At 40.7% G+C, this 12,493-nt stretch overlaps 1 protein-coding gene across 5 annotated transcripts in view; it reads left to right on the plus strand.

Moving 5' to 3' along the window:
• Positions 1–12,493, plus strand: part of LOC144611871 (ryanodine receptor 1-like) — a 479,550-nt gene that overhangs the window by 37,599 nt on the left and 429,458 nt on the right. For all 5 annotated transcript variants that reach the window (XM_078431182.1, XM_078431183.1, XM_078431185.1 and 2 more), the window contains exon 4: positions 10,543–10,563. In XM_078431182.1, coding sequence (XP_078287308.1) covers positions 10,543–10,563 — 21 coding nt within the window. The remainder of the gene's footprint in view (positions 1–10,542; positions 10,564–12,493) is intronic.

Below are 12,493 nucleotides of genomic sequence, written 5' to 3' on the forward strand. Positions count from 1 at the left end.
TCCCAGTATTCCTATTGAATTAAAAATATTAAACCAGTGCTCAAAGCTGTGTGCCTGGAATTTCTATGTTCTCCCTGTGCTCTGGATTTCCCTCAGGAACTCTGTTTCCTTCCACATCCCAAGGATGTGCTGGTTGGTGGGTTAAGAGGCCAATGTAAATTTATCCCGCGTGTAGGTAGATCAGAGGAGAAACAGTGAAGAGTTTATTGCCAAATGGGAGAGATTAGATTACAGGAAAATAAGTGGTGGAATGGGATTCTTCTAAGAGCAGGCACTTACTTGCTGGGATGAATGGTCTCCGTTGTTGAAGAAATATGAGAATATGTTTTGTTCTGATTGCCGTGAACCGTGCTTTCATAATACAGAATAATATGCAGATATTGACTGTTTCTATTTGTAGTTGTATCATTGTTCATTCTCATTAGTTTTCTATTCTTAAGCATTAATGGTGTGATTTCGTTTTTAGTTTAGTTTAGAGATACAGCGTGAAAACAGGCCCTTTGGCCCACCGGGTCCATGCCGACCAGCAATCCCCGTACACTAGCACTATCCTACACACTTGGGACAATTTACAACCGAAGCAAATTAATGTATAAACCTGCAGGTTTTTGGAACGTGGGAGGAAACTGGAGCACCCTGAGAAAAGCCACATGGTCAAGGGGAGAACATTCAAACTCTATGTAGATAGCACCGGTTGTCATGGTTTAAAATAATAGCTACTTTTTATAATTTATTCACCATGCATGGCAGATGCAGTATAATGTGGATAAATGTGAGGTTATCCAGTTTGGTGGCAAGAACAGGAAGGCAGATTATTATCTGAATGGTGTCAGATTAGGAAAAGGGAAGGTGCAACGAGACCTGGGTGTGCTTGTACATCGGTCACTGAAAGTGAGCATGCAGGTACAGTAGGCAGCGAAGAAAGCTAATGGCATGCTGGCCTTCATTGCGAATGGATTTGAGTTTAGGAGCAAGGAGGTCCTACTGCAGTTGTACAGGGCCCTGGTGAGACTGCACCTGGAGTATTGTGTGCAATTTTGGTCTCCTAATTTGAGGAAGGACATTATTGCTTTAGAGGGAGTGCATTGTAGGTTCACCAGGTTAATTCCTGGGATGGCGGGACTGCCATATGATGAAAGAATGGGTCGACTGGGCTTGTATTCACTGGAATCTAGAAGGATGAGAGGGGAATTTATAGAAACATAAAAAATCTTAAAGGATTGGACAGGCTAGATACAGGAAAAATGTTCCCGATGTTGGGGGAGTCCAGAACCAGGGGTCACAGTTTAAGAATAAGGGGTGGGTCATTTAGGACTGAGATGAGGAAAAACTTCTTCACCCAGGGAGTTGTGAATCCGTGGTATTCTCTGCCACAGAAGGCAGTGGAGGTCAATTCACTGGATGTTTTCAAGAGAGAGTTAGATTTAGCTCTTAGGGCTAAAGGAATCAAGGGAGATGGGGGAAAAAGGAGGAACAGGGTACTGAATTTAGATGATCAGCTCGAATTGAATGGCTCAAAGGGCCGAATAGCCTACGCCACCTATTTTTCTATGTTTATATGAGTTACTACAACATTTTTTGTCTATCTTCAGTTTAAACCAGCATCTGCAGTTCTTTCCTACACATTAGGGCATTGTCGGTAACTTAAAACTTGCAACAGCAAGAAAAGTACTGGTGTCTATCTTTGCCCTAATGTGTATCTTGGCTGTGTTTAGGAGACACAAGGTGAATACATTTCTTCTCACCTTGGACATAGTCATACAGCATGAAAACAGGCCTTAGGACCAATTTAATGATGCCCACCAAGGTGCCTCATCCAAGCTGGTCCCATTTGCCCATGCCTGGCCCATATCCTCCATCCTTTCCTATTTATCTACCTGTTCAACTACTTTTAATATGTTGTTATTGTATCTACGTTAACTACTTCCTCTGGCAGCACATTCCATATATCCGCCATCCTCTGTGTGAAAGAATTGCCCCTCAGGTTCCTAATAAATATTTCTACTCTCACCTTAAACCTATGCCCTCTAATTTTTGATTCTCCTATCCTGGGAAAAAAACTCTGGGCATTCACCCTTTTATTTACTTCCTGATTTTACGCACCTCTGTAAAATCACTCCAGCTTCTGTGCTCCAAGGAATAAAGTCCTAGTCTGACCAACATCTGCCTATAGTTCATGCCCTGGAACCTTAGCAACATCCTTGTAAATGTTCTCTGCACTCTTTCTAACTTAATGTTATCTTTCCTATGACTGAACACAATACTCCAAGATAGACACAAAATGCTGAGTAACTCAGCGGGACAGACATGTTGCCCATCCCGCTGAGTTACTCCAGCATTTTGTGTCTATCTTCAGTTTAAACCAGCATCTGCAGTTCCTTCCTACACAATACTCCAAGCCATGCCAATGACTTGTAAAACTGTAGCATAACATCCCAACCTTCTATATTTAATTTCCTGACTGATGAAGGACAGTGTGCAAAAAGCTGCCTTCGTCAACCAATTCTTGCTGCATCTAACTAGCCACAGCCTCACAACCTGAAAATGACTCATTTATTCCTACTCTCTATTTTCAGCCTATTTTCAAGTCTGCAGTGCACTTTAGAATATTACACTGAACACCAAGTGCCCTAATAAAGGCCTTCTTGGAGTCAAAGTATATCACACCCATTTGTTCCCACATTTTAGTTTCAGCCATAAACTGCATTATTTTTTGATTCATAAATCCATGCAGCATCTGCCTAATTCAATTGTTTTCAAACACCTTTGGCACTTCCATAATCACAAATTTTACCTTTTTAACTAATAATGATGTCAAACTAAGTGGTCTAGTTCCTGTTTTTTTTCTCTCACTCCATATTTTCCGGGAACAATGGTGTTACTCTGATCTATGGGAACTGTGCGTGGAATGTTGGAGATGACAACCAGTGCATCCATGTCTCCCAAAGCCAGGTCTTCTAAAACTTTGGGATGTAGGTTATTATTTTCTGGGAATTTATTGTCTTTTAATACCACAAATTTGCAGGGAGATCACAGATAGCTGTAAGAATAGTAGGGTTGTTATAGTAGGTGATTTTTAAACTTCTCTATGGGACTGGGTGCAAAGGGATTAGATGGGGCTGAATTTAACTGTGCCTAGGAAAGCATTCTCAAGCAATATGGATGATGGCCCTGCTAGAAAAAGGTTAACAGTCTGCCTCCTCTTAGGTAATAAGCCTGGGGAAGTGGCTAAAGTGTCAGTGGTGAGAAATTTGGGACCAGTGACCATGATTCTATTAATTTTAAAATAGTATGGAAAGAGATAAGAGTGATCCACAAATCCTAAATTGGGGCACGGGTAAATGTTGATAGCAATGGACAGGAACTTGCAAAGGTTGATTGGGAGAGCTGTGTGCTGGTAAGTAGGAAGCTTTTAACAATTATATGGGGAGAGTTCGTGGCCCAACATTATTATAGTGGGGAAGTTATAGAAAGTAAGGAATTAAAGAAAATGAATCGTGATCTACTGAAACATATCCACATTACAAAAGAGGAGATGCTGACAGTCTTAAAATATATTAGGGTAGATAAATACCAGGGCAGGATCGTGTACTCTAGGACATAATGGGAAGCAAGGTGCAAAATTGCACGGGGCCTGGCAGATATCTTTGTATTATCATTAGCCACAGGTGAAGTACAGAAAGACTGGAGGGTGGTTAATGTCGTGCCTTTACTTAAGAAAATCTGCAAGGACAAACCAGAGCCACCGGCCATGGAGCCTAACATTAGTGTTGGGAAATTTACTGGAATAGATTCTGAAGGACAGGCTCTACCTGCATTCGGAAAAATAAGGATTGATTACAGATAGTCAGCACAGCTTTGTGCATAGGAAATTGTGCTCACAAATTAAGCACTCTGGCTGCATTTATATATATCTCAACAGCAAAGGTCCAAGCATAGTTCCCTGCAGAACTCTACTGGTCACAGACGTCCAGTCAAAATATCTACCTTCCACCACAACTCTTAATTCTATGAATAAACCAATTCTGAATGCATAGGCCCACGTCATCGTGAATCCTGCATATCTGAATCGTCTGGATCAGACTACCATGAGGGACCTCACTAAAACCCATATTTACTAATCCGCCACCCTATCTTCATCAGTCTCCTTTGTCACCTCATGAAAAATCTTAATCAAGTTGGTGAGACACGACCTGCCACGTACAAAGCCGCGCTGGCTTCCCTAATTAGCCCATTCCCTTCTAAATGGGAGTAAATCCTATTGTGAGGCACACTGGCCTATAGTTCCCTGGATTCTCGCTACTTCCTTCCTTAAACAAAGAAACAATGTTGCCCACCTATGGCTGGAAAAGGAACAAAGATTATCGTCAAGGCCCCCTGCAATCTCCTCCCTTGCCTCCCTTAATAACCTGGAATAGATCCCATCAGGCCCTCGGAACCTGTCCACCTTAATGCTCTTCAAGAGCCACAGTACTAGCGCCTTCTCAATCTCAAATTGCTCTAGCATGTTCGTATTCTCCATACTGATCTCGTGTCCTCCAAGTCCAACTCCTTGGTGAATACAGATTGAAAGTACTTGTTTAGTAATTCATACATCCCGCCGACTCCAAGTGTAGATTCCTTTCTTTATCTTTGAGTGATCATATCTTCTCCCTTGTCACCCATTTATTTTTAAAGTATATATAAAAATCCTTGGGATTCTCCTTAATCAGTCTCACCAATGATATTTCATGGCCTCTTTTGGCCCTTCTAATCGTCCGCTTGAATTATTTCCTACACGCTTTACATCAGCCCTGTCTGTTGCCTTCTCCTTAAATCAGACATAGGCTTCCTGACCCAGTGTACAACCTCCTTGGATATCCACGGTTCCCTTACTTTGCTGTTCTTATTGCTCCTCCTTACTGGAACATGCTGATCCTGCACTTTGATCAACTGACCTTTAAACGAATCCCACAAGTCATCTGTGGATTTACCCAACACCAACTGCTCCCAATCTACTCTCCTTGGCTCTTGCCTAATAACATTGTAATCTGTCTTTCCTTAATTAAGTACCTTCCCCCAACATCCAGACCTGTCATTATGTCAAACAATCTTAAAACTTATGGAATTGTGATTAGTATCTCCAATTTTTTCTTCCACTGCAACACCAGTCACCTGGCCAGGCTCGTCTCCCAATACAAGGTCCAGTATGGTCCCTCTTCGAGTCGGACTATCCACATACCGTATACAGAAACCTTCTTGGATACGTCTAACAACTTCTGTACCATCCAATCCTTTTGCCCTGAGTAAGTCAAAGATTTTAAAGGTCTTTTATTGTCACATGTACCAATTAAGGTATAGTGATATGCAAATTACCATACAGCCATACGAAACAAAAGCAACAAGACACACAAATACATAAAAGTTAACATAAACATCCACCACAGCGGATTCCCCACATTCCTCACTATGACGGAAGGCAAAAAAAGTCCAATCTTCATCCTCAATATTGGGGAAGTTAAAGTCACCCACTACAACAACCCTATGGTTCTTGCATCCTTCTCGTCGGAAAGAGGAGGAGAACTTCTTTAGATTTTTTTTAGATTTAGAGATACAGAGCGGAAACAGGCCCTTCGGCCCACCGAGTCCACGCCGCCCAACGATACCCGCACATTAACACTATCCTACACACACTAGGGACAATTCTTTTTACATTTACCCAGTCAATTAACCTACAAACCTGTACGTCTTTGGAGTGTGGGAGGAAACCGAAGATCTCAGAGAAAACCCACGCAGGTCACGGGGAGAACGTACAAACTCCGTACAGACGGCGCCCGTAGTCAGGATCGAACCTGTCTCCGGCGCTGCATTCGCTGTAAGGTAGCAACTCTACCGCTGCGCCACCGTGCCGCTCCCTTTGAAGAGATTTAGCAGTGGAGCAGTCAAAATAAGGAAACAAAGAGCTACAGATGCTGGATACCAAGGAAAGACACAAAATGCTAGAGTGATCAGCGGGTCAGGCCCCATCCCTGGAAAACATCGATAGGGGACGTTTCGGGTCAGGATCCTTCTTCCGTCTGATCTTTACTGCTGTAACATGAAGCCCTTGCTTAATGTCAGTGGTGGAAATGTTACTGGAGTGGACACTGAGAGTCATGATCTTTCTGCATTTGGAAAGGCAAGAGTGATTAGTGATTATTATATTGGCCTTGTGTGCAGGGGAAATTGTCTCTCACAAACATAATTGAGTTTCTTGAAGAGGTGTCCAAGAGGATTGACGAGTGTCAGATGTAGATATTGTCTACATGAGTCGGATGCAGATATTGTCTACAAAGCTATTGACAATGCCCTTGATGATAGAAGGTGAAATCACAACGGGTCCAGGACAAGCTAACCAATTACATACAAAATTGGAAGGGCAGAAGAAGTCAGAGGATGGTAGTGGAGGGATGTATTTCAGGTTGTATGCTTGTAAACAGTAGTGTGCCAAGGGATTGTTGCTTGAGCGCTTGCTCTTAGTTGTCTATATTAATGATTTGGATGATGATTGGTGGTGATGGACAGTGAAGAAGGTTAACTAAGGATCTACATCAGCTGGGATCTACATCATTGCAGTTGGTATATAACGCAGACAAATGTAGAAGTGCAGGACTTGTACAGTAAATGGAAGAAGCCTGGGGAATGTTGTAGAGCAGAAAGATCTTGGAGTACAAGTACATTGTTTCCTGAAAGTGAGACAAGTACACAAGGTGGTGAGAAGGAACATGGCATGCTTGCTTTCAGCAGTCATGCAATTAAGTACACGAGCTGGGGCTTCATGTTACAGCAGTAAAAGATGTTGCTGAGACCACATCTAGAATATTGTGTGTAGCTCTGTTTGCCATACTGCAGAGAGGATGTGATTTTTGTTTTCCTTGTGTTATTTACCACAAATCATGGTTTTTGGATTACTTATACCTTTGCTGTTGAAAGTACCTTCAGAAAGGAAGGAAATAAAATTGCTGTTGCAGTATTAAAAGCAGTGGATAATAAAGTGGTCCTGTCAACCACCACATATTTGAGACAGAGAGAGGTGGTATTGGTGTAGAGATGAATACAGAGCATGTGCCTGGATTTGGCACCAAGTGTGGTTCTCAGGTTGCATTGAGAGCATTGCCTTAAGTAAGGTATTGTAGTTTGGGGGGTTGAATGTAAGGGGAGTGTTTACGGTTAATGGCAAGACCATTTGCAGCATTGATGTGCAGTGGGATCTTGGAGTCCGTTCACAGCTCACTGAAGGCAACAGCCCAAGTAAATAAGGTGGTAAAGAAGACGAATGGTATGCATTGCTAGGGGCATTGAATATACGCATCAGGAAGTCATGATGCAGCTCTATAGGACTTTAGTTAGGCAGCATTTGGAGTACTGCGTAGAGTTCTAGTCGCCTCATTACAGGAAATATGTGGAGGCTTTGGAGAGGGTGCAGAGGAGATTTACCATCTGAGCGAAATTATGGTAAATCATCATTCTTTAGGGGATGGAGTTTCCCCCTTCCATCATAGATGAGCCCCTCACGTGTCTCCTCGGTACCCCGCAGCTCCGCTCTTGCTCCCCCTTCCCCCAAGTCGCAACTGGGATAGTGTCCCCCTAGTCTTTGCCTTTCATCCCATCAGCCAGCGCATACAACACATAACCCTCAGACATTTTCGCCACCTCCAATGGGATCCCACTACTAGTAATATTTTCCCATCTCCACCCCTTTTCGCCTTCCGCAGAGACTGTTCTCCCCACAACTACCTGGTTAACTCATCCCTTCCCACCCTAACCACTGCCTCCCCAGGCACCTTCTCCTGCAACCGCAGGAGATGCAACACCTGTAGCTATACCTCCTCCCTCGACTCTGCTGAGGGACCTCAACAGTCCTATCAGGTTGGGCAGAGGTTGACTTGTACCTCCTCCAACCTCATCTACTGTATCCTTTGTTCAAAGTGTGGACTCTTATACATCGGCGAGACCAAATATAGACTGGGTGATTGTTTGACTGAACCCCTTCGCTCAGTCTGCCTGGGCCTACCTGATCTCCCAGTTGGCAAACACTTTAATTCCCCTTCCCATTCCCACACTGACCTTTCTGTCTTAGGCCTCCTCCATTATGCCCACAAATTGGAGGAACAGCATCCCATATTTCGCTTGGGCAGTTTACAACCCAGTGGTATAATATTGGTTTCTCTAGCTTCAAGTAACCCCTCTTTCTTTCCATCCCTTTCCAAACCAAGCCGTACCAGCTTCAAAGTCGTCTTGTTGAGTCTCATTGCCTGTAACGTGTTCTCATCTAACGCACAGCTAACAATGGCCTGTTTCCTTTATCATCGTTACTTTTTCGCATATCTTTCATTCATTTGTTTTATATTTCGCTACATCACCCTCTCTAAATCTCTTGTCTCCCTTTCCCCTGATTCTCAGCCTGAAGAAGGTTCTCGACCCGAAACTTCACCTATTCCTTTTCTTCAGAGATGCTGTCTGACCCACTGAGTTACTCCAGCTTTTTGTGTCTTTTACCAGAATGCTGCCTGGATTAGAAGGTTTCATCTACAGGGAGAGATTGAATAGACTTGGATTGTTTTCTCTGAGATGATGGAGGTTGAGGGGAGACTTGATAGAGGTAGACAGAATTATTAGCGGCATAGATAGGGAGACAGTCAGAATCTTTTTCCCCAGGGTGAAAATGTCCAACTCTAGAGGGTTATTTCTAGTGAGATTGTGAACATTTAATGGAGAGGTGTGGGGCAGGTTATTTTATACAGAGAGTGGTGGGGGCCTGGAACGAATTGCCAGGGGTGGTGGTGGAGGCAGAAACGATAGTGGCATTTCAGAGGCTTTTAAATAGGCACTTGAAAGTGCAGGGAATAGGGGGATATCATGTAGTGGCAGATGAGGTCAGTTTAACTTGGCATTGTGTTCGGCATAAACATTGTGGGCTGAAGTGCCCATCCATGTGCTGTACTGTTCTATCTTCTATGTTAAGCAATGCTGGATAGTTTTAAACGTGTGTCATCCTGAGCAGATCCAAATTATGAAGGATGGAAGTTGAGGAGAAATCCATGTGGGATAAATTAAAGACATTTACGCAAGAAAGATGTTTTTACTTTCCTTTACTTCCTGCAGTTTAATTAATTTTTCTTTATCTTCTCATTTTTAGCAACACAGTTGGTTTTATTAGGTCAACCAGTCTTACCCTACCATAGATATTATCTTTATTACACCCCACCCCCTTATATCTACCTAAACTTATTTGGTTTCTTGCTTTCTCAGTTCTGATGAAAATTCCAGAGCTCAAAAGTTGACTTTTGTTCTTTTTACAGATATATGCAGTGTTTTTCCAGAAGTTTCTGTTTTAGTAATACACTTTTCGTTTGGTTCAATGTAATATTGTTAATACTCTGGTTGGTGTCAACAAATGAATAAATATCAAGTTTGTAGCTGTTTTGCTGTGATTAATAACATTTATTTTCCATATTGAAGACACTTGTAATGGGTACATTTTTGCAGTTAAATCATATCTATTATTTAAATAACTTTAATCCTATACAGATACATCTAACTTCTCTCGGGACTTTGCAACTATATTACTTTTGATGGTGGTAGTAAATTATTATCAAATGGCTTAGACTGAAATCAAAATGTATTTGTGTATTCCTTGAATCATCAAAGACCCCATCAAAACAGTATATGGAGCTATTTAACTTAAAGATACAGACCTGACTAAAATACAATACATCCTTTGCTACTATAGCAATCCAGATTTAGACCTTAGACCTGAATAAATGTCAACAGGTTTTATAGTTTGCTCACTGTTAAAATGCTGCGTAGCTTCTGGGCTGAAGATTGAGTGGACACATTTTTTTTTGAGGTTAGTTGATTGATATTTTCACCTAATTTATGAATTCTAAAATGTTATAAATAATGGAAAAATATACCAAAATACTAGATATATTTAGGTCATATACCACTTGTGCATACTAGTCAATTGTATATTTTATTTACTTTGGTGTAATTTGCTGATGTATTTTTGTTTTCTGTGAGTAACTGAATGTTATACCAGCAGAGCAATGTTGTAATAAATTTTAAATGACAATTTTTGCCTGAAGCATTTTTCTACTATGCCTTAGACTTGACAAACATAATTAAAACATATATTGATAACTAAAGTACATTGCATGTTTTGTGGATCACTTGCTGCATTGAACAAAATATTTATGAAGATGATTAGAAATAAAATAAATATATGTCAGCATATAGCAGGAATCAAATTACCCTAGTTTCAAGTGATTAACTGATCGCCAGTCTGAAATATACTATTGTGCCATCATCGGGTATTATAATTTATTAGATTTGTGTATATGAACCTTTGTAATAACTGTTTTAGAAATTCATGTCGTCAACATTGGTGTGTGTGTGTGTGTTTGTATCAGAGAGTGAGTGGTTGTGGGGCAGTTACCCTTAATGCAAGTGGAACAGTCCAGAAAGTGGTGCTAATTGAAAATAATGTACTTTTTCTGCTTTTCATTTTATCCACTATGCAAGCCTCTTGATCTGGACAAATGGGTATGTTTGTGTGTCTGTACTACTCTGATTTTGTTGCTGTGCCCTTAATTTAAACAATGTTAAATCCCTTTTCCAGGTAAATCGTCATCACTGCATGAGCTCTAACATATTTCACTTGCATCGTAAAGGCCCTGTTCATATCTTGCTCAAACATCGCACTCATGTTACCATAACATGTTACTCTTCTCTAAATTATTGTTCTTTATGGTTTTGATTTTCTCAAAAAAGTAAAATCTCAGAATTGATCATTCAAGAAGTACAGTTTCTTGACATAGAGCCTTACATTTTTGATCATAATTAGATCCACTAGGTTTCGTTCAGAATTTTTTCCTTTTTTTTAATACTCTTTCTATTTCACTTTATTACTTCTACCGCTGGTCAAACAGAGTGTGCATTACTGAAATTGAGTGAAGGTGGGTCTAGCTGGTAATGCACCCCACCTGGTCAGAACATGGGTTTTTTTTAATAGGGATTTGTTGCTGTTTTATTTTTCTTGAGAAACTGAAAAACATTGCAGAGGAATGTTGTCAACGTTCAGAAATTCCCATAGCAAGGAAGTTATTTTGCTTCATCTCTTTGAAGGAGATGTTTACATTATGTTGGAAAGCATATTGTGGTCTCTGATCAATCCAATAGTATGTATGGTATGTAATAGATTTCTATTTGCATTCAATATACATCTGGATCTGACTCTTGGATGCTCATGTGTTAAAGATTCAAAATTCACTTGCAGGTGTCCAGGTGTTTAAGGTCATATTATTTAAATGGTGTGTCCTGGTTTTAGGAAGTATATTGTTGATTTCAAAAGCTATCTTATGGACAAAATATTTTCATTTTCCTCTTCAACCTTTTCCCTCCTTTGCAGCACAACAACTTTCTGGTGCTTCAACAAAAAAAAAAAAAGAGCTATTTAATCAATTTACATCTATCACATAGTGAAACAAATAATGCAGGAATGCTTCATAGTAACCCAACTCAGGGTTGACTATTTCTTTCTTTCTGCCTTTTTGGTTTGTGATTTGGGGGTCTTCAGAAAAAGAAACAACAATTCCTCTTACACAAACTCAGCAGTTGGCTAGCAGTGCACAATGTTATAAAACAGAATCATAGAAAATTTTCCGTACAGAACGGGACGTATTATGCCAGTGTTGGCCGAAAGATCACCCAGTCTTTTCATTTGAGGTTTGGAAAAGTGAGGTAATTGTCTGTTCATCGAGATGGATTTTTACTATATGATATACTGCAGCTCAGGATAAGTTAGAAGAGCTATCGATCTCGGTTTTAAATGAAATGACTGATCATTTGCAGTCCATTTTGGTAGAAAACAAATAATGTATTCTGTTTTAACTCATTCTGTCAAACCCTCTCAGAATGACATAAATTGTGATTACTTTTTATGTTTGCTCTTCTGAGCTTCAAGAAGTAACGATCCATTTTATTTGATTGCTCATTATGTGATTGCATTCAGGAAATCAAATAAATCAAATTAAATTGATAGTGGACATTTAAATTGATAGTGGACGCTGGTCATTGATGCTATCTACACCTTCATAATTGTATATATTTCTATCTGGTTGCCCCTTGACCACCTCTACTCCAATGAAAACAAATCCTTATAGCTTAATAGTCTATAATTGGGGCAGCATCCTGGTTAACCTCTTTTGCAGCATTTCCTTCCTGTAATGCAGTAAACAGAACCCTACACAATACTCCAAATCAAGCCTAACCAATGTTATACATCCCTGCAACGTGCCTGCCAACCTATCAATGCCCTGATGGATGAAAGAAAGCTTGCTGTACATGTTCTTTACAATTCTATCTACTTACGTTGCCATTTTCAGGGAGCTGTGGGCTTGCATCCCAAGACCTTTTGTGCGTCAACGCTAGGGTTGCCAACTGTCCCGTATTAGCCGGGACACCCCATATCTTG

This window comes from Rhinoraja longicauda, chromosome 41, assembly GCF_053455715.1.
Source record: "Rhinoraja longicauda isolate Sanriku21f chromosome 41, sRhiLon1.1, whole genome shotgun sequence".
In the NCBI taxonomy this organism is placed as follows: domain Eukaryota; kingdom Metazoa; phylum Chordata; class Chondrichthyes; order Rajiformes; family Arhynchobatidae; genus Rhinoraja; species Rhinoraja longicauda.